Below are 22,771 nucleotides of genomic sequence, written 5' to 3' on the forward strand. Positions count from 1 at the left end.
ACCCAGATCCGGGTGAAGACAGGGCCCCTGAGACAACAGGTCCCGCCGTTGAGGTAGGAGGTACGGAGCGTCGATGGACAGGCTCCGCAGATCGGAGTACCACGGCCTTCTGGGCCACGCTGGGGCCACCAGGATCAGTGTGCCTCCGTCCTGTTTGAACTTGCGCAGGACCCGAGGCAGCAGAGATATCAGAGGGAACAAGTAAGCCAGTTGAAACAGCCATTTCACCGACAGCGCGTCTATCAGACTTGCGCCTGCGTCCCTTGACCCGTACACAGGCAGCTTGTGATTGTGACGGGACGCCATCAGGTCCAGCTCTGGCAGCCCCCACTTGTCCACGAGTAGTTGGAATACCTCTGGATGAAGCGACCATTCCCCGGGATGCACATCGTAACGGCTGAGGAAGTCTGCCTCCCAATTGAGGACTCCTGGGATGAAAACTGCCGAGAGAGCTGGAAGATAGCGCTCCGCCCAAGCCAGGACGCGGGACACCTCCGACATCGCAGATCGACTGCGAGTCCCTCCCTGGTGATTGATGTACGCCACCGTGGTGGCGTTGTCTGACTGCACCTGAACGGCCCTTCCGTGAAGAGCGGTGCCGGACGACTGCAGGGCTCTGTATACTGCCCGCAGTTCCAGGATGTTGATGGGAAGAATCGCTTCCTCCGCCGACCAACGACTCTGAAGTGACAAGGAGCCTGTCACCGCCCCCCAACCCCGGAGACTGGCATCTGTCGTGAGCAGAACCCATTCCGGGATCCAAAAGGGGCGCCCCTCCAGGAGATGAGCTGTCTGCAGCCACCAGGCTAGGGACAGACGCACCTCCGAGGACAACACCAGCATCTGAGAGCGGATCCTGTGTGGCAATCCGTTCCATTCCGAAAGAATCAGCCCCTGCAGGGGCCTGGAATGGAACTGGGCAAACTCCACCATGTCGAATGCCGACACCATGGACCCCAAAACTCTCATCGCTGAGTGCACCGACACTCTGCCACTGCTCAGACAACTGTGAATCCGCAGCTGTAAGGAGGAGACCTTCTCTGGAGTCAGAAAAATCCGTTGCTGACGAGAGTCCAGCAGGGCCCCCAAATGAACCATCCGTTGTGATGGGATGAGGGAGGATTTCTTCCAGGTGATCAACCAGCCGTGCGCCTGTAGACAAGCGACCGTCAGGTGGAGATGCTGGATCAGTACCTCCGGGGAGCTTGCCAGCAACAGGAGGTCGTCTAGATACGGTAGCAACCGTATCCCCTGGCTCCGAAGGTGAGCCGCCATGACCGCCATCACCTTGGTAAATACCCTTGGTGCCGTGGAGAGACCAAAGGGTAGAGCCCTGAATTGGTAGTGGTTGTGGAGAATAGCAAACTGCAGAAACCGTTGGTGCGATGTTGCTATAGGCACATGGAGGTAGGCGTCCTGGATATCCAGGGAGACCATATAATCCCCCGGTTCCATCGCCAGTATGATGGAATGCAAAGTTTCCATCCTGAATTTGGGAACCCTGAGAAACCTGTTCAGGGACTTCAAATTGAGGATGGGGCGATGAGAGCCATTGGGTTTCTGCACCAGAAACAGCGTAGAGTAATACCCCATCCCACATTGAGACTGTGGTACGGGTATAATGACCCCCGCCGTCAGCAAGGCCTCTATGGCTTCCTGAACCTGCAAGGCCTTGGTTTTGTCCTGAGAAGGACTTGTGCAAAAAAACTAGCAAGGCGGCCTGTGCCGAAAAGACAGGGCGTACCCCTGGGAGACCACTTCTCGCACCCAGGCATCCGTGGTGGTATTGTGCCAGCACTGGGCGAATTGAAGAAGTCGGCCTCCCACTCTGGGGTCCCCCAGAGGGAGGCCCGTCCCATCACGCAGAAGGCTTATCTTCTGGCTTGGAAGAAGGGCGCCTAGCACTCCAGGCTTGCTTCTTTGGCTTTGAGGCGGTCTTGGGTGCGGACTGCCTCGGGAAGGACTGACCCTTTGCCTTGCCCTGACCCCGAAAGGAACGAAACACCGAGCTCCGGACCTTAGCAGGTGTAGTAGCTGAAGGGAGGAAGGCTGACTTGGATTTTGCCAGGGTATCTACTATTTTGTCCAGGTCCGGACCAAATAGTAATTCCCCATTAAAAGGTAAGGCCTCCAAGCCTTTCTTTGAATCCGCGTCTGCTCTCCCAGACCGCAACCACAAGGATCTACGAGCAGACACTGCTGCCGCCGAAACCCTAGAGGTCAACAGGCTAGCATCCAAAGATGCTTCTCCAATGTAGGAGGCGGCATCTCTCATCTCTCCTAACAACGCCCTCTGGACGTCCGGAGATTCATCCGTAAACGTGTCCTCCAAGGCGTTGGCCCACCCCTCAATGGCCTTGGCCACCCAGGAGATGGCCATGGACGGCCGGGCTACAGCCCCTGAGAGAGAATAAATAGACTTTAGACAAGTCTCCACCTTCCTGTCCGTAGGATCCTTCAGCGAGGATATAGACGGCAATGGCAAAGTAGCACTCCTGATGAGGCGTGTTACATGGGAATCGACTGCAGGCGGAGTTTCCCATTTCTTACAATGCGCTTCCGGGAATGGATAATTGGACGCCAAGCGTTTCTGTGGCAGGAAACGCTTACTGGGCGTCTGCCAGGCCACCGCCATGTGATCAGTCAACTGATCAGACAAGGGGAACGCTGTAGAAGTAACCTTTTTAAAACTAGGATACCTTGACTTGGGAGCGAGTGCCTCATCCTCAAACAGAAGGATGGCCCGCACCGCCTTAACCAGAGCCCGCACATTGATGGAAGACTTAGTGTCTACCTCCTGGACTGAGGCATCTGAGGCTGAGTCATCCTGCACCTCACCATCATCCGAGGACCCCTCAGAATCCGAAAGATGCGCAGCCTGTGCCATGACTGAGCGTTTAGACGCCCTGGAGGGCACGTCACTACGCAACATCGACTGAAAAGCCGAAGATGCTGCCGCCAAATCTTGGACAGTGTGGGAAAGCGCATCCACCCAGGGTGGAGGGGCTGTCACAGGAGCCTGAAACGGCACCACAGCCGGCTGTGCCACAGGGGTGGACTGAATATACATTGGCAACCCCGCATAGGGACCAACAGGCTGAGACCCCGGGGGAGTCTGCAATAATTGTGGGACATCCGGGGAATGGGGGATGGCAGGCTGGGGCAACGCCCTAGTAGGGGCGGCAGTCGGGACCGACAGACGGTCCGCGATGGACACCAGCACCTGGGAAAACATCGCCCATGGTGGCTCCTGCGACATGGGAGGTTTAGACGTACCAGGGACCGCCTGGCACCGTCCGCACAGGCCGTCCTGTGACAAATCCTCCCTATCCACTCCTGCAGAACAGCGCCTGCAGGAGAACAATGCCGGAGCCCCGGAGTGCTCAATCTCCTCCTCAGACATGACTTAGGAAGAAAACGTGCGCACTCACCAGTGTGCTGAACAACAGCCCACAATATGGCACCTTGTAGCACACAACTGTATGTGACGGACCTCACAAATACGTGATCTATATAGGTGAGGTCAGTAGAAACACCCTTCCCCCGCACACCTGTAGGGCTTGTAGGAGAAGGAAAGGGATAGGTACAGGCTGACAGTAAGTAGAAAAAAGATACAGACAGGCAGCACTAGCAAAAGTCACATACCATGCAGGAAGATATACTCACTGCACCTTTCCACTACAATCAACCTCCCAGATTCAGTGTCTGGGAGGGCTATAGTGCTGTGTACACTGACCTTGATCGGGGGAGAGGTACACAGGGGGACCGGTCCGCGTGCTCCCTGAGAGTATCCACGCTGCCAGTAAGAAAATGGCCGCTGGAGACCTCAGAGGAGGAGTGGCCCGAGTAGCTGCAGCTCAGCGACGCCAGACTCCGAGCTGAAAGGCGCGCTGAGCTGAGGGGAGGAGCCGCTAGACAGGGAAGGCTTTTTCCCCTGGCTAGCATATTTAACCCCCAAGGTTGCGGCATCCCGCTTGCCGCTTAATTTACCCTGGTGGTCTAGTGGTCTGACGGGGTATGTCTCCGATAGAGGGGGGGCCCGCCGCCACCGCTAGCGCCCCCGGTCTGTCCCCTAGACCGGGGGCATGGGACTGCATATAAAAGGCATTACCCGCGCACCGCCGCTAATCAGCGGTGCGCGGCTTACCTTAAGCTCCCCGGCGTCTTCCGGCAGCAGTCCCGGGGGAAGCCAGAGTCCGGCTAGTACAGACTCTGGCTTCCCCCGCCGCGATCCCCAGTTCAGTGCTGGCGTCGCGGCGCCAGCAGGGAGAAGGAGCGGCAGCGTGGGCGTCTGTACAGACAGCCCAGCGCTGCCGCTCTGGAGAAAAAAACTATAGTAAAAATAAATTTAACCTAGTTAAATAAAAAGCTTTAGGGGGCTGCTCCTGCAGCCCCCCCCCGCAGGGTGACCCGACTCCGGCCGGGCACCATCTTAAACTGAGGTGCCTGTGGCTCGGGGGCGGGGTATAGGGGAGGTTGGACCCAAGTGCATCCTGGGAGCAGCTAAAAGCTTTAACTCCGTGGTGCCCGAGGATCCAGCTATACCCCAAGGTCACCCTGTGGACCCCTATGGACCCTGAAGTAGAAAGGGGTATCAGTGGGTAGGTCAGGGGGCTGTATTCAGATGGCACTTTGCAGGGAGGTCAGGCTCTGTCAATTTCAATGGAAGTGACATTGGTATTGAAGTAAGGAGCCGCCACCTTGCTGTCTGGTACCTTGTTACTGCTAGAACTGGAAAGTGGACACCAGGAGCTGCTTCCTGTTACCATAATGAGGGTGAACTTCCTTACTGAACTGAAGACTGTACCCTGCAGAACATCGTTCAGGGAGAGTAGAAAATTACATAATATCATCTGTTTTCCTATGAGGAGGGGGCATGACCAGGTCATAAAGGGATGTGATTACAAGGTCTACATAGGCGGTAATGGGGCATTCTCACGAAGGCAAAATCCATCCATGTTAGCAGAACTGAGGGCCTTGCAGAGTTGGATGTAAGCAATCATATGCCCATTTCAGGCATATCATTTGCACCAAGTATCGTCTGTTGTAAATCCGCCTATGATGTTGACTAAAACCAAATAATACAGATAGGGGGCAGTCACACGGCAAGATTCGTACCACTGTACTAGCTCTCCTTCAATTGTAAGTTTCTGTTTATTATTTAAACGGTTAGTGAAAGCCCTTTAAGTTACCTAGAAGCATAATGGGTTAGACCTGAGTATAATGATGTATTAATAGGGCTGGAAATACAAGCTATGGATATTTCAAGTCATTATTTAACTTTTTATTTCTTGTTTCTAGCAGAGTCAAATTAATCTTCTCAATGCGACAGCAAGTGTGGCCATGATGGTTGCTGGCACCTTTTTATTTGCCATTCCATAAATATACTTTATCCTGGTGTGGATGTGCGCTCAATACTGTAAGTTATATACTGTGTTTCACTACAAAAGGTGGAGCCGCTGAAGTCTGTGATAGAAATGTTACATTGTAATCTAGATGGAGAATGTACTCTATAGGCACCCATACACGGTGCAATTCAAAGTTGGTAAGATGTGTTGTACGATTGCCCTTGAAATTCTTCATACGATGTGGTGAAATGATGTACGATTGATCGTTCCGATCATAGGATAAGATGCATAGAAGTGTATCACATTGTACTCAAAAGATCGTAGATCGCTCTGCAAAACCATCTGATCTGCGATCCAACTAGAGGACGGCGGGGACGCGCATCGGGGGTCGCAGAACACACAAAAAACACCAATTTTCATACGATTGGTCTGTACAACCCGTCGAAACTGTCCATATTTGGTAAAAAAAAAAAAATCAACGCGTATAGGCACCATATGTCTGTATATTCTTATACTCAACTTGGAATAGAAAATAACACATTGAGGCTTTCAGCTCCCTATTTTTTTGAATTACTAGCCCACTGTTCTTTTCAAGGTCACCCAGCAGGTGCACAGGTGTAATCCTTATGAAGCGTAGACACAGTCAGCTTTTTCTTCAGATCTGAACGATAACGATTTTAAAAGTCGTTCATATATGAAAGAAAAATCTGACGTGGGCAACAATGAACGATGCACGTTCCCATTTGTCAGATAATGATTTCTGACATCTGATGTGTTTGCAGTCAGTTTTGGTCGATTTCATTCATTTTAATACAGCCTGAAATCGTTCAATCGTTTGCAAATCATTCATCTGACCCTGTGTATGCACCATTACTCACTAAAGGCCATTTTTGATCGATCAGACTGACCAATCGTGTAGAAAGTGCAGTGTGTGGGAATGATTACAATGCCGATGCGCGTCCCCGGCGTCATGTATCGTCATCGTAGATCAAGTGAACAGTAAGATTTCGAGCTATCGTACAGGATTGTGTGCATGATGTATGATGCGATGTACTATTTGTTGACAAATTCCCTGGCAACTCCCCTCCTCCATTATGTGACAGACGACGTGGAGGACGGAGAGAGCAGCAGCAGCGTGATCGTCTGGTGGAGATTTGGCTCTTCTTTCTAGTGAGTATATACATTGCATGTATTCCACTGTAACACTGCAGCACCATGTTAGCGGCAGCTGACTGTGACTGCGTGTAGAAACATAAATAAGCGTTACCTCGTCTTGCCGTCAGAAAGTGAAAATTACCTGGTAAGTCGGAAGCCCGCCGCGCGCACAGCGGGGACCACAAGTAAGAAGCGCCAGTCCGATGATATCGTTTCGTCTGTCCAGCCACGATCAAGCCGATATATTACATACATGTTTTGTGATTTTTTTTTTATCTTTATGTGATTTATGTCTAAGTGCATTATAAATAATTTAATATAACATTAAAATACTGTTTTTAACAGATGAAAAGTTTGCGACCCCAGAAAAAAAAAAATGTTTCTTTCCTTCTTTGTACAATATTGTAATCAAACACTAGGGGAGCACCGCCAACTTTATTTGTTGATGGCATTTAACCATTTCAATGTTGATGTTGATCATACGAAGTCTGAAGCCATACAACCTTAGATTGTGATTATAATTATATCAGCTTGCTTGTGTGGAGACACTCTCCCTATATCGACTACTGCAAACTAGAATAAACAAAAAAATATATATAAAAACATATTTACGCTATTTTTTTTCTCTATCTACTCCAACAGTCTGTACCTGACCTCGACCTGAGCTATAGCCCCCAAATTGCTGCAAGAAATAAAAGCAAGGCCGAATGCAGTCAACCTCCTCCCAAACGCAGACGTTATTGATGCAAGACACAGTCACAGCCATCAGGACTATTGCAGCAAGTCGACCAGGCCAGGCCCTCCAAAAGCCCCCGGACATGTATGATAATCTGGGAACACATATTGCCACTTTTTACGGGTTATGGATCCAGACCAACAGATCCAAGTTGAGAGAATAATTTATGACACACTAATACGTGTTAAATTAAAACAACTGGGCAGCACAACAAGGCTGACCGACGTGGCTCTGCCCCAGCCAACTGTGCAGCCAGATCAGAGAATTGTGCCCTCCAAATCTTATTCCAACCCGCCACCTGGCTACCAGCCCACAACACTGATGAGTCCAACCCCATCCCACCATACACCCTATCCCAATTACCCTACTCCCCAAACCACTTACCCCTCCACATCCTCCGAGGTTCTATACAGAGCTATGCTTGGGGAGGAGGAGGAAGAGCCACATCAATTTTATAATTTGAGTAATTTTAAAATTAAAATATTTTATTTTAAAAATATCAACAAGTTTTCTCTTTCCCATTAGCTGCTCTATGGTATACGGTGTTGATGACGCAGATTGGACACGGTCACTAAACACATGGCATAAGGACAGATTGTTGAATGCCGGGGCCTCAATCTGGACTTGCCCCATGTGTTAATCTGCCGTCTGACACACCGGATATCATAGAGCTGCATAGCTATTGGGACAGATAAAATTTTATAATGCACTTTTTATCCATTTTAAACCATGTTGGTTATTAACACATTAAAATGCAGCCATGTGGGTAGCATTTCAGTTCAAATATACAGCTATAAAGATTGCAAAGTTTTTACATATATACAGCCATGTTGGCTGCTTTTTTACGACTTTTTGGTAGTGTTTTTACTCATCTTAAAGTAGTGATAATTCAGGACATTCACAATGACTTTGGAGGTGTCTGGGATGATGTGCCCCAAAGACTGGAGGGAAATGAGGGTCCCAAACTTAATGTCTTCAAAGGACCTTCCTGTAACCTCAGGGTAGCAATGAGCCTCTCCTCAGCCGGGATGGTCCTCCTCATATTGGTGTCCTGCCTCCGGATATAGGGGGTCACCAGACGCAGCAACTCCTGGAAGGTGGCATCATCCATACGCAGGTAGTTGTGGTAATCGTCCGGGTTGTTCATCCCTAATCTCCATCAGCAGCGACATGTGGGAGCGAGTCTTCCTCCTCATCAGCCACTCCTTTGTCCAGCAGGACCTCATCCTCCTCCTTTCCTCAGCTCCATCACCTTTCAGCTTCAGAAAGGTATAAGCTAGCAGAAGCTTATAGCGATAGAAATCCATCACCAAAGAATAGAATGTAGTATAGAACACACTTTTTTAAAGGCAAGCCAAAAACAAAGCAGAGCACAATAGCAATGTACAGCATGCAGCAGGTATAAACCAAGCCTCACTAGTCACAGAGCAAAATGTGCGCAGAACTAAAATGGCACCTGCCTTTTATACCCCCTAGTTAAGCCATCCCATTATTAAAATTCCAGGCGATGAATCGTGAGGTTGTCTGCTGCAAATGATATATTGTTTACGATCTGCAGTCGTTTACGACCCATCTATATCGTATGGTCGTTTGTACAATCATTCCGTGTGTGGGGACAATATTGTATGACCGGGAGACTTCAGGAATTCAAGGGAAATCGCTAACGAGATTGGATCGTAAGCAAATTGCACAGTGTATGGGGGACACATTTTAAAAGATCCACAGGTGGAGCTAATTATCTCAATTGTGATTCTGTGAGGAGAGCTGGAAAACATGCACTGTTTGGGGTCCTCAGGACTGAGTTTGAGAACCTGTGGTCTAGAGGCCAAACAGTGGATCGACATTCGAGAGAGTTTCCAACCTTTTCCTACTGCAGTCACCCGATGGGTCTCATTCCTCCCGACTACAACCTACCCACACTGACGTGCTTGAAGAGACATGGAAAACCCTCTCTTCCCTGACATGTTTTTGCAACAGTCCCCATTCGTTCACACAGCGGTGCTCCATGGGCTTGCTCTACCTCGGTCAGTTTGCCAATGGTGCAGTGTGCTCCTTCCCTACAGCAAATTGGGCTAACTGGCTGGGGAGCTTTGGCATTAACAGGTGAAACGTTTTATGGAAAAGGTGGTCCACGAGAACTCTGTCTTGGACCCTTACCCCTTTTGAATTACTATGTATTGTTCCTGGTGAATATGTAGTTGGCATAGGGGCCCAAGTGTTCTTGGTAGAATGTCGCCATGCCTACCTAACCCTTGCCGGCGTTGCGGTGGATCATCAGGTTGCCATGGCCAACTATGGTGTCCTAAGTTTGGTGACTTTTGGGATACGGCGATCCATGTCACTACAGCAGTGGTTGGAGATGAGATGCCAGCTGACTCCTGGTTTTGGTTGCTTAATCTTATAGACTGGCCTAGCTCTAAGAATTAATCTAAGAGTTGATCCTTGTCTACTGGAGGGCTCCACATTCACCTTCTGATCTTGGTGTGCTTTAACAGAATAGACATATACATGGCAATGGAGAATTTGCACCTTTCCAGCCATGATAAGTACAGTACTAGGATTTTATTACGTTTGCTTGGTTAGAGAATAAAGAGCTCACCTTTGAATTTGGGAGAATATGCTTTGGATTCACGTTTATTTTTTTGCATCCGACAAAGATTTGTAAATTAATATTTCTGCCCTCCCCTTTCTTGCCGATACCCTTTGCCCCTCCCTTTCCCATTTTTTTTAATTTGAAATTGAGCACTTACAATCCGGTTGTATTTACTGCTGTTTCACTTTGCGATTGCCAATAAACATGGAGGACAAAAAAATACACACAACACATTGTATGTAGCTAATGACTGGCCTTCTCTAAAAGAATAGGCCACATATTTTACTTCTGCACTGTTTTCTAAATTGCAAAAAGTGTCATATGAGGTCTCCCACTCCAGAGTCATTACCCCCCCCTTCCAAAAAAAAAAAAAAAAAAACTAACTGAAAAACAGGTATACTCACAGCCCTTCGACTCATCACACCTGTTGTTTCTATTACCTTGATGTACGCTTGGGCTGTGTACTAAGCCATCTCTAAACTGTATCTATGGATCTTTATTATAACAATTTTTTTTATGTATTTTATAATGTGCACATTTGTTGAAATACTCCCATGATATGTATATTATGTCCTTTAACTAAAGTATGTGGTCACGCTTGAGGAGGTCATTGAAGTATACAGTATGTGCAACATTAAAGTAATTTTGCTTGTATTATCTTTGAGTTCTCACACCTTCCTCCCCATCAGTTTACCATAACCAGAGTGGTGTGGGGTTTCTTCTATCCTTTATTCTGTAGAGAAAGCAGTAGATGTTCAGTCACTAGGATTAAATCTCACAAGATGAATTGCTTAGGAAAACACAGTGCAACATTGCAAAATTTAAAAGGAAAAAAAATAAGTAAAAAGTCTTCTATAAATGCACATTTGCTGACCAGAATCGCTTAACACACCTCTAAAATGAGTGAATAACTGCCCATTACGTTAAACACAATGGAGGTAATAGCTTCACATGAAATTTAGGTTAAATAGTGTCATTGTGCATAGACTTACTGCAAAATAAAAAAATGGGGAGTGGAGTAGGGGAAAAGACAAAAGAAAGAATTGCATGTGCAAGGAAAAAATGAGCTACAAAACAAGTGGTCTATGTTATGTTATGTTTCGTTAATAATTACCCCTGTATCCAAAGCCCTAACAAGTGTTTTAAGTTTATATCATGAAGTAGCAGAAAATTAATTTAATTTTTGCAAACATTATCATTAACAGTGACTACACACCAAAAAAAAAAAATAGGAAAAAAACCCAACATAGATACAAATGTTAGAGGATACTGGCTTGAACAATCATTTTTAATTACAAAAAAAAAAAAAATTGTTTATAGCTACTGAAATGTACAGAATTCACAAAATCTTCACAGACACATATAATAAGCATGTTATACAGATAATCAGGAATGGTTATACTATATGTAAACAAGACATTAAGAAAGCATACTGGTCAAGTGGTATTTAGCATATACAAAATGCATTGGAAATAACATACATTTATATATGAAAAGAAGCCATGTATCTAACAATAGCCAATAAAACAAACATCCCGTTTGCAACAGAAGCTGCATTACACGGCTTATTGTGGTTTGGAAAGACCTTGTCCCTGTAGCTGGTCCATGCTGTCTGGCTCTAGTCAATGTGACTAATTATCACTACAATTGAAGCTATTTCAGTTCAGTCAGAAAGGAGGAGGGGGAAGAATTAGGGAACCATCTGGGCTGCACTAGGATAAGTGGCCATTCACAGGAATAAGGGAACCATCTGGGCATCACTAGGATAAGTGACCATTCACAGAAAAACATTCAACGTGTAATAACAATCCCAGTTACACTATGGCAACATTCAGTTAGGCTTGGTCTGCCACTTAGCATCTCCACAATACTTGTCTGTGCATAGATCAGCCAGTTACGCTAGCCACTACATCGCCAATTATCCACCACACCTCTATGGGCGTGATGCACAAATCAGCAAAGTATCCGAGACGTACGGCATATAGCGTCTCATTGAATTGCCCGTATATGTAAATATTGTTCCTAGAACACCAGAGAAAGTATTGGTTGGATCCTAATCTAATGGCTATAATGCAACTTTGTGACAACCATAAATCTGCAAACAATGTAACAATAGTGTGAGAATAGCCTTATTATAAGAAGCACTGCAGCTACCAGTCCCTCTAGAGTCATCTGTTATAGCCAATCCAAATAGTGGTGTTAATGGACAATGTAGACTGAAAAGTAGGATAGATCTAGCCCTGCAACCTATTCCTCATCTACCTTTTAGATAGGAGATATGGCACTGCACAATGTAATTACACACCAGTGTCAGGTTTTGTAGAAGTCTTCCAGAGGAATAGAAACAAACAAATGATTATAATACTCCCCCATGTCTGATACTTGGGTTCACTGCTTGGCAAATTCACGCAATCATTCCAACAGGCTATTTTTCCCACTAAGGCGCTGCTGCAGCACTAAGAGATAATATGACCAAGCTAAGCGAGGTTGATTTGATGCATGTAAATGTATATAAAAGGCAACACATACTGTATACATACAGAGATACATTGCACACCGAAATCTTTTATCACCATATTGTACTACAGAGGAATCTCCCTCCAGTCCCCTCCTCACGTTATACCATGTACAGTGCCGTACTCATTAACACTCCCACAAGAAGATGCCAACTCTCATTGAAATACTCTACAGCTCTGAGCAATTATATGCCCGATTCCTAATAAGAAGGGAAATGTAAGACAGGCCATACACTTTATGTAATCTCTCCAGTTTACAACCAGACCAATTGTAGTGGTAGTATGAGGTGAGGAAGATGAACGTGGCAATTCTCTTTGTTGCTTTACAATAATAATAATAAAACTAAAAGATCTACCCAACGATTTGCAACTGTGAATTTTTACTTTTTTTTTTTTTTAAACGTGTAGAATGCCTAACATTTCTGTGTACTAATCATCATTGCATTTCTCTAGGATGCTGCAACAAATGCTGAAGAATTGCTATAGGCAGCAATTCTCTGGCAGAGCATATTTATTACTTGTATAAATATACTCCTTTTACCTATCAGAGGTTTATTTGCATTTCTACACCACACGTTTGGATGCATATCAGGGTGATGTCATGTGACTGCTGGATACATGTGTTAGCAGGCCGGCAAGAATGGGATTAATCTTCCTTTCCTTATTTTTTTCCTCCTTACAACACATTAGCACCTATTAAAAGCACTAAAAGACATGGTAAAGAAGGTGCTTCGATTTTAAAACATAATTTATTCACAAAAAATACTGTTACTATCAATAGTAATAAGTGAATATAGTATACAATATATTACAGTTCCTTGTGTTCAAATGTTCAAGTAGTCCATAATAGCAGCAAGTGGCACTTCAGGTTCGAGATACTGCAGCCTTGTCTGAGGTCAGAAATTCAGCTTTTTCACAATGTCTTCTGTAAAGCAAAAATAAGACAATTAGTTGCGCATTTAAACCAATAATACATATTGTAGGATGAACCAATACCAAAAAGGTCCTGTAACAGTAATGGAAACAGAAGTCAACATATAATGAAACAATGTAATGTGGCACCCTGTCATTATAAGCTATTCTCAGGCTTTTGTGGCCACAAACCAGTCCCTGCAATGCAATTCAATTACAAGGCCGGTGATAAATTGAATGGTCCTTGATGAGGGGCTGGGGCTAAGCCCTTTATTTCAATTCATCACAGACACCTAGGGGGAGATGTACTAAGCCTCTGTGATAGAAAAAAAAGTTGAGAGATAAAGTACGGTTGGTACTTTAATTGTAAAGTAACAGTTAGGAGCTGATTGGTTGGTACTTTATCTCTCTTCAAGACTTAGTACATGTAATCCCCAGTTAGGCTATAGAATCGATTACAGTGCTGACATCACCCCCTCTATAACAATCATTTTATTATTTTGGCGAAACAAATGTAGCTTGACCATCAAAAATGACCATATCCAACAAATATTAACTTACAACCTATAGTGAGAATTTTCTACATATACTTTGCAGTTGCCATAAAATACAGATCTCTGAAAGTCCCAAGCAGGAGACGAAACGCATCAGCTGAATGAACTATATGTCCAGACCTAATAGCTTGAACTGCTGGCACCTATAATTACTACTTTTGCCTCTGCTATTCACGCTTATCTGTGTGAAGTGCTCACTGATACTATCGTTTTCCATACCACATACAGATCACAGACTGAATGATTGTAGCTCCCAATAGGTGGGAGAGTTCAGTAGTTCCGGATTTATTGAGAGATGAGTAGATTGAGAATAGCATTGTATAAGCTTATCAGTTAAAGCAGTCCTTTATCTCTTATGCTCTGGATATCATTTTAATTTGACTGGGGGAGGGTGTGCGGATGTTGTATCTCAAAGAGCCACAGGGTGCTGTGGGGTCACTTGTACCCCTTTAACCATGTATGCACTCCTGCAATACGCAGGTACGGCTCTCATAATGAAGACCCCCAAGTTTTCAGGGAGAATATCCCCATACGGTAACATAGAATTTGACGGCAGATAAGAAGCATTTGGCCCATCTAGTCTGCATGTTCGGATGGTGTGTGGGTCAGTGGACATAGCGGCCTCTGTTGTGGTTTCATAGAGCTGTGGGCTGTTGACGGGGCGCATGAGTCTGGCATTGGTGTGCATGCAATAGATGGATACCATACACAATTCTATATATATATATAATTTTTTTTTTTAAATAAAAGTATGGCAGTAGAAAATTTCTATGCAAAGTACTGCATAATATGGTAGCACAATAGAAATGAAAAATAAATGTAGAGTGATTAATGAAACAGTTTGGCTTATAGGTGGCAATAGTGCATTGTGCCACGGACTGCAGAGTGAAGACTGGCAGGGCGGCTATTTGAGGTCAGCTGTACTGGTTTGCTTATTGTAAAAGCCACCAGTTTACTAATAGGACCAGCTCCCATAACACCTCCCCAGATTCAGAGGACAGACAGATATCAATTGTTCCCAATTACTTACTTTGTTCTGGACCATCCACTCGCTTCCTTTTGATGCCCAGAGAAAGATTTTGCTGCTCTTTCAATGCTTCTACAGAACAATTGGGTCTTGGCAATAAATGCCCAGGAGTTGGTGCTGGTCTATTACTAAAATACTTTTTCTTTAGTGCCTAAAGGGAAATAAGAAGCACTAATGAACTCTGTAGTATGTAAGTAGAAAGAACTCAATGTTCCACATAAGAGCAAAGTTTCCTACACAATTAATGTCATTATATGAATTTATTTTAGAACAAGTAAGGCAACTTATGGCTCTCTGGCCCCGATTCAGACCCACTCGCGAGCGGCTGTCCGCTCGCAAGTGGGTCGATGTTCTGCACTGAGCATGCGCACGACGGAGGGAGCTCCGTCGTGCGCATGCGCCAGACGCGACGAGCGAAGGACTTTCCTTCGCCCGTTGTGTCTGATCAAAGGGGGCGTGCTGTCGATGTTGATTGACAGCACGCCCCCTTTGGTGGGCGTGCCTCCCTGACGGGGGCGTTCCTAAGGGAACGCCTCCCGTCAGAAGCCGGCCCACTGACATCACTAGTGATGTCAGTGGGAGTGATTTAATCACTCCGGGCCTTGCGGTTGAAAACCTCAACCGCAGGCTCCGGCTCGCAGTTTCGATGGTCGCGATGGTCAAGACCATCGCGGCCATCAAACTGTACGCTCGTATAGGCTGTGGGTGGTGACCCACAGCTATACGAGCGTCCAGGAGGACGCTCCATAGTTATGGAGGCCGGCCCTCATTCAGAGCGTGCGCTCTGCTCAGAGCGTACGGCTCTGAATGAGGGCCTTTGTCTGTAACTACATCCCAGCTGGCTAGGCTAGCAGGACATGCTGGTTATTCTATAACCACAGGTCCCCTACATTAAGGCTACAGATATACATAACAGCTTCATGCAAACAAATAGAAAAAAATAAAAGACAAAGCCAAAACAAATACAATTTCCCTTTCCATTTCTCTGGCCTAGAGAAGGACTAACATGCTAATCGTGCCAACCTGTACGCCAATGGCTCTGTAGGGGGCTGAAGTGAAGGGAACATTTAAACTTCTATAGACATTAGGGAATCGGTATGTAATACCGACAGACGGGATCCAGGCGCTCAGAATCCCGACGCCTGGATCCCGCAGGGTGAACATACCAACACTTGGTGGCCGGTATGCTAACCCACTCCCTACCCTAACCCTCCCTACCGCCTAAACCTAACCTCCCTGCACCCTAACCTAACCCTCCCCCCTTAGTGCCTAACCCTAAAGCTCCATACACACGGAGCGACTTAACGATCACACAACGATCAAACGATCGTTGTCTGATCGTCCTGCATGTGCTGGATCGAACATCCAGCAAACCCCCAACTACTATAACGACCCGCGATCTCTATAGTAAACAGGCTAATATGGTCAATATCGACCATGTTGGCCTGCATGCATGGGCGATGGTCGATATCTATATCGACCATTCGTGCCCATGCAAAGACCATCGTTCGGTCGTTTGAGGGGGCCAGAAACAGAACGATATGAACGATAATGTTAATATCGTCCTGTTTAATCGTACAGTGTGTACGCAGCATAACCCTCCCCCCCACCCCACTACTTACCTTCGGCATCCCGGCGCTGGGATTCTGACCAGCATCTGTATTCTGGCGCCGGTAAGGTAAGAGTCGGCATCCAGACCGCCAGGTTGCCGAACGCATACCAACATAGTGAATACAGCACCCAACTGGTCAGTCATGTGCACTCTTTGCTATACATCATTCACATTCTTAGTTCCTACAGTTATATCTGGCTGAATAAACACCAAGGAAAAATGTTATGAAGGCGCTATCTGAAATTGGTACTTCTATAATTCCATGACAATTATTCTATATGTTACAGACAACAATACAGAGATCATAAAGGCACTGTACAGGGTGGGGTAAGCTAAAAATGTGAACGTACCTGGGATGTCGTGCATCGTACGCATGGGTTAAAGGTGAATAAACCTTGTAGCAGTTCAAGAAGGTCATCTCCTGCAGCACTGAATATAAGATGGAGGGGGGTCCCTGGGAAGCTCTTGAAAGTGACGTAATCTGGTAAACTGGACATACCCTGCATACAAATCACTGGCATCAGACATCAGTATACCATAAAACATATACTCAGAAGAAAACACAAACCTCAAACGCTACCTCAAGTCATGCTGCAGAGCGAAACCATTGCCCTATAAATGTACACTTCTAGCACCCACTGTAACCATCCTCCACAGCAGTAAACACAAATGTACTATCCTTATGCAGTAGCACCACCCAGTGACAATATAATACAAAACAAATGCAAATGCTGCTTTAGTGTATGATTATTTTCATATTGAATACGTGAGCCTGTTTCAAGTCACTGCTTTGTAGATCTTGATTTGTTAAAGAGATTTTTCAGTTTTATTTCTGCATTTAATGTGCCCCATGTTAGGCACAATGACAGCTATTTTGTAGGCTGAACCAATATACATGAGAACAGGTCACTAGAAAACAACTTTATCAGACACATTCTACAGAATTTCAGATCACATTGCCGACTCCAGCATGTGCCTCACAACTTGCCTTAGCATGGTCACTGGCTCCTAGTGCAGAGGGTTCCCAAACACGGTCCTCAAGGCTCCCCAACAGTTCAGGTTTTAGAGATATCCATGGTTGAGCACAGGTAGTTATATCAAATTGACTTGAGGTACAAATGAAGTCACCTATGGTCAACATGGATATCCTTAAAACCTGGACTGTTAGGGTTTTAGGGAACCTCTGTCCTAGTATATAGAAGGACTAAGGACATCATTCAGAGTCGGTCGTTGCGGCCGCACGGTCGTACGCCACCGTTGTTCGCTATACTGCGCATGCGTAAAGTTCGCAATGCGCGTGCGCAAACTAGCCGCTACGATCAGAAATTTCTCTCTCCTTGAACACAGCCAGGTCGGTAGTTTGAGTGACAGATTGAGGTGTTTGTGGGTGGTAACAGGGGAAGGTGCTTGAAAACGGGGAGTGGAGATCCGAACGCAGGCGTGCCTAATTATGCGAACGGCATTTTATGGGAGTGCATACGGTTTATGGGAGTGCATAATTAACAAAGTAGCGTCGTGGCACATGTGACATGTGAGGTTTTTACACTGACATGATCGTAGAGCTTAAGAGAGGGTATGGTCAACCTTAAGCTCTACGACCAGTTCCGATGGTTCCCGATGGTCTCGATTAATCCTTATATGCCCGGAGATGACGTGCAATGCGTACGAGAAGGGGGCGTATTTTTTTGAATTCCGACAGCTTCCTCCCCTTGGTCGGCCAGTTACCGATCCGAACTTAGGGACGCAACTTGCGAGGGAATCATTTGAATATCCGGCCCCTTTTCCCGTACGACCGTGCGGCCGCTTTGACCGACTCTGAATGAGGTCCTAACTTCTTATGAATACTCAATTTGTGTGTACAACTTAGATAATAATTATAAAATATTATAAGTATAATAAAAGTATATAATTATTACATTACAAGTGATTATAATCACTGGACATTATATTGGCGAGATGCTTGATACTCACAGGCCACTGCTCTTCTTTAGGAGTACCCAGTGTCTCAAATATTCTTGTGAGCTGATCCAGGTCAGAATCCCCAGGCAGAAAAGGGACCTAATATAAAGGAATGACATGTATTACTCAGTGTGAACACATACAGCATCTGTTTCTTCTATGAAGCTCTGAATCAGATTGAAGAGGTCACTTACTCTTAGGAGGAGCTCGGCCAGAATACACCCAACTGCCCACATGTCCACACCGACACCGTACATCCTGGAACCAAACAGTAACTCTGGGGATCGATACCACCTGTTCAGCATTTTAAAGATTACGTTCAAGCCAAATAAAATCAGTAGAATATTGACATGCACGTTTTCTTGTTTCTAAAACACGAACTGATCTGGCTCCTCTTATATGCAGTAATTGTCCCTTGTATGTAAATATCAGGGGGTTCCTGTATAGAGAAGTACCACATTCTGTATAAGCTGCACAGCCTTTTATTGTAAACGAACCAGATTATCTCCTTGTCACAAGAAGACTCCAGGGTGTGGGGCAGCCATTACTATGCAAGTAATGAGTTCCTGCCCAATACAATAGCTTGTGCTATTTACTTTTAATTACAGTGGCTGCTTCCCACAGAGGCAGAACTAAAAAGTGCAAAGTCCATCCCATCAGAAGGATGAGGCCTGATCTGCTGGACATCAGTGGATGCACAGAATTCCTATTAAGGTGCTAAAAAAAAAAAAAAAGTTTGTGCCATTCCTATAAAGTAGGAAATGGCCTTTTAAGTATTCCCTCTCTGCTAATTGACCTCATTTAAATAATAAAGTCTATATTGTGCACTTCAGCGCATATCAATGTAAAGTTTTGCACCCCTGCAGACATGCAATCTTACACCATCAATTCCAGGGAATTTCCTGTAAAACAGAGGCAGCTATGCAATAGGGATGTAGTCTGGAAGCCGACCGGTCTAAATGCCGACCACCAGCTTCCAGACTTTCGAATCCTCCCGGCGTGGTACTAATGACAGGCATCGAAAACTCAACGCCTGTCATTAACCATACTCCAGAAGACCGAAGCCCCGCATACCGAACGAAGGATGATAAGCCGGGAGCGAACAGCCGCAAGGGGGGGGGTTAAGCACCCCCCCGGGGGACTTAGAATTAGGCTGCAGGGAAGGGGGGGGGGGGGGGGGGGGGAGGTTAGGTTTAGGCACTTGGGGGAGGGGCGGATTAGGTTAGCAATACTTACCTTAGGGACGATCAGTAGGTAGGTAATACCTACTACACCCATGCAATAGTAGCATCACAAGAGTACCTTAGCGCTGCACATTTGCACTCTTCTTGGTTGTTGCTGGAAAACGTGTCCCATGCTAAGTAACAGACAGACAGACACATATGCCTCTTTTTGGAGGCGGATCACTTGCAGGTAACTGACCTCTGGTGCAAACTGCAAACTCATGGTGACGACAACAGCTTGACACATCTGATTGGCTGACTGTGCCTACCATCACTCCCACTTGCTAATATTTTTATAACAACAGTGAAATGAGTGATTGGTTTGCTATACTAAAACATGTTTCCAAGTTGGCATGTGAAAAAGGAAAGATGCAGAGGATAGGTTTTTTATTTTCTATTTAAAATAATTTTTCATGGTCCGTGTGAATTTATTCAATATGAATTACACTGTCCAGCCATGTACCATAATGCGTATGCACTGTACTGATTATTAAGGTTGTATTTTACCATCACTGTATGTCACACAGCCAGGTCATATTCTTGGCACACCTGCCCCTGTTACCCACTGAAGTAAAGTGGAGCATATGCCAGGCATTGCAAACTAGACGCATTTTGCATTTATGGGCAACTCTGTATGAGCAGCAAACTGGAGTGTTTTGAGAGTGCATTTTAAGTTTACGATTAGACTCAACTTGCGTTCAACTCGGCAGCGGCCCCTCTGCGGACAATTATAAATATTTGCCAACCACCACTGTGAGCTTGTCCACTGCTTGGGAGGTATTAAAGTGGTTAAAAAAATTGGCAAACGAAAATCTGGTGTGTGTCAGGTTTAATTAAATACTGTATCTAATGTAAAGAACGGCAGGAAAAATATACTACAAAAAGAATAAAAACAAAATTAAAATTAGTGTTCGTCAGCCATTACTAGGAACCATAGACACTAGTGGAGTTAACATTTCTATAGTCATGCATTGATGTACAATTATTATCTCAGTATTTTGTCATGTTACAGAACATACAATGTTTTTCAATGTACATGGATTACCATTTCAATTATTCAGGCCAGATTACCTTGTTACCACTTGATGAGTATAAACTCTGTTCGGACTCCCAAATGATTTAGCCAAACCAAAATCAGCCAGTTTAAGGACCCCATTCTCATCTAGCAGCAAATTGTTTGGCTTCAAATCCTATAAGATAAAAGTTGGATTCATGAATCCTACAGAGGAAAGTTTAACACCATAATCTTCCTCAAACAAATTTATAGGGACCAAATATCGACTAACTGTAGCACAGCGTTGGATAAGGTCACGTTGTCTTAGAAATTCAACAAACCCATCTCCTGAAACCTTCTGTGCTGCAGTGAACATTCAGATGATCTCATTGGCTAACAAATTGAGGATATCCCAGATGAGCAAGAGATAAAGATTTAATATGGCAACAGCAATACTGAGCCAAGTCATAAATAAAAAGTATATACATAAAGTATTGTTCATGTTTTTTTCCCTGTCTATAAATTTTTTTTTTTTATTAAACTATGGACCCGATTCAGCCCCGCTCGCTAGCAAGCGGCCGCTCGTTGCAGACTATGTTCGCTAATGTGCGCATGCGTGTAGTTCGCAGTGCGCAAACTAGTACGAGCGATCGTAATGTGCTCGCTCGCCCTGCAAAGACAGCCCAATGGAATGAGTGACAGGCGAGGCTTGTGGGAGATAACGGGGCAGGCCAGTAGTACCGGGGGAGTGGAGTTGCGGACACAGGCGTGTCAGTGTTTTCACGCCGTTTCTGGGGCGTGCATAATTGACAGGCAGCGTCAAAGTACACGTCACCTGGTTGAATATTACACTGAAGTGCTCGCAGTGCTTGCGGTAGGGTACAGTCAAACGCAAGCGCTGCGCACAGATGCGATGAAACCCGATGTACCGATGGTTGTATATACATCCTGGAGATGACGTACGCTAGTGGGCGGCTAAAGACAGGCTGCTGGGCGTCTATAAACACAAAGAGCCATATTCAATCAGAGGCAAAGTTTTCGCCTGTCCGACTGTTCGCTTCATTCGCCTGTTTCAGAGGAAAATTTATTCCGTGCTCGTCACCGCTTTTCGCCTAATTCAATTGCAAAACAGGCGAACACGGAAATAGGCAAATGCGGAACAGGTGAAAAGTACTGAAAGAATTGGGGAAATCAGTCTGTACCCCAGAAAAAGATGCTCTAACATAGGGAATCAATATAGATGTGTACTAATAGCCCTAATAAAACTATTTTGCGTACTTAAGTTGTGTAAATTGCTTGCTATTAGCGTTTTTGTAAAAGTGGTGAAGAAAAGCATAAAGCAGTATTTTTTGGTGAAAATAAGTAGTCCTGTCAAATTTGGGGTGCTTGAAAATGGGTGCAAGCATGTTTTTATGTCTCTAAAGTGAACTTTTAAAAAATTTGAAAAATCCACCTGCAATCCAAAAAACACCTTACCCATACTTGTGGACCCCCAAGAAGTCTTTTTCGCTACTTTTAATGTTTATCCCCCCACTTTTTAAATTTACACCCAAAAAATTACATGTCTTTTTTGGGGTGTTCTTAGGTTTTAGTTTCTGGTTTTTTTACGTATTTGTCCTTTGGGGGGCTGTCCCAAGGGGTCTGAGTTGTTTCCCCACGTTTGCACCCCAAAATAAAGATTTTGCATTTCTTTTCACCAGCTATTGATTGGAGAATCATTTTTGGAGAATTGTTTCCACTTAGGCGAAATTGTCCTGGAATTGAATTTGGCAAATTTATTTTTAGGCAAATTTTTCACAAAAAAACAGGCGAATATGGCTTTTCGCCTCTAATTGAATTCCCCTCAAAGTGATCGCTCGCCAAGACATAGTGGGCGTGCTTATGCCTTGCCGCGCGAGCGGATGCCTTGATGTCACTTAGCTGAATTTCCATACACTGGGAGCAAGCGGCCACATCTTGCGAGCGGGTCTGAGTCAGGTTCTATTTTCTAACAGTCTTAATTATAAAAATGAAGATAATGGGGTGAACAGCGCTCATCCAAAATTTGGTAATGGATGGGGGTGGGGGGCGAGAGAGAGAGTAGTGTGTGTTGTGTGTGAGAGTGGGAGGTTTGAAAAGAGGAGTGCTGCACCGCCTACAGGA

General features: G+C 45.2%; 1 protein-coding gene across 1 annotated transcript in view; it reads right to left on the reverse strand.

The window, feature by feature from the left end:
- Nucleotides 1-11,101: 11,101 nt before the first annotated feature.
- Nucleotides 11,102-22,771, reverse strand: part of CDK7 (cyclin dependent kinase 7) — a 28,979-nt gene continuing 17,309 nt past the window's right edge. The window contains exons 7-12 of the mRNA XM_088443930.1: nucleotides 20,707-20,825; nucleotides 18,607-18,706; nucleotides 18,425-18,511; nucleotides 16,804-16,953; nucleotides 14,845-14,992; nucleotides 11,102-13,273 (exon numbers count right to left, since the gene is read on the reverse strand). Of these exons, the coding sequence (XP_088300056.1) occupies nucleotides 13,245-13,273; nucleotides 14,845-14,992; nucleotides 16,804-16,953; nucleotides 18,425-18,511; nucleotides 18,607-18,706; nucleotides 20,707-20,825 (633 nt within the window). The 3' untranslated portion in view covers nucleotides 11,102-13,244. The remainder of the gene's footprint in view (nucleotides 13,274-14,844; nucleotides 14,993-16,803; nucleotides 16,954-18,424; nucleotides 18,512-18,606; nucleotides 18,707-20,706; nucleotides 20,826-22,771) is intronic.

Source organism: Taudactylus pleione, unplaced genomic scaffold, assembly GCF_031769625.1.
Source record: "Taudactylus pleione unplaced genomic scaffold, aTauple2 ptg000336l, whole genome shotgun sequence".
NCBI classification, from domain to species: Eukaryota; Metazoa; Chordata; class Amphibia; order Anura; family Myobatrachidae; genus Taudactylus; species Taudactylus pleione.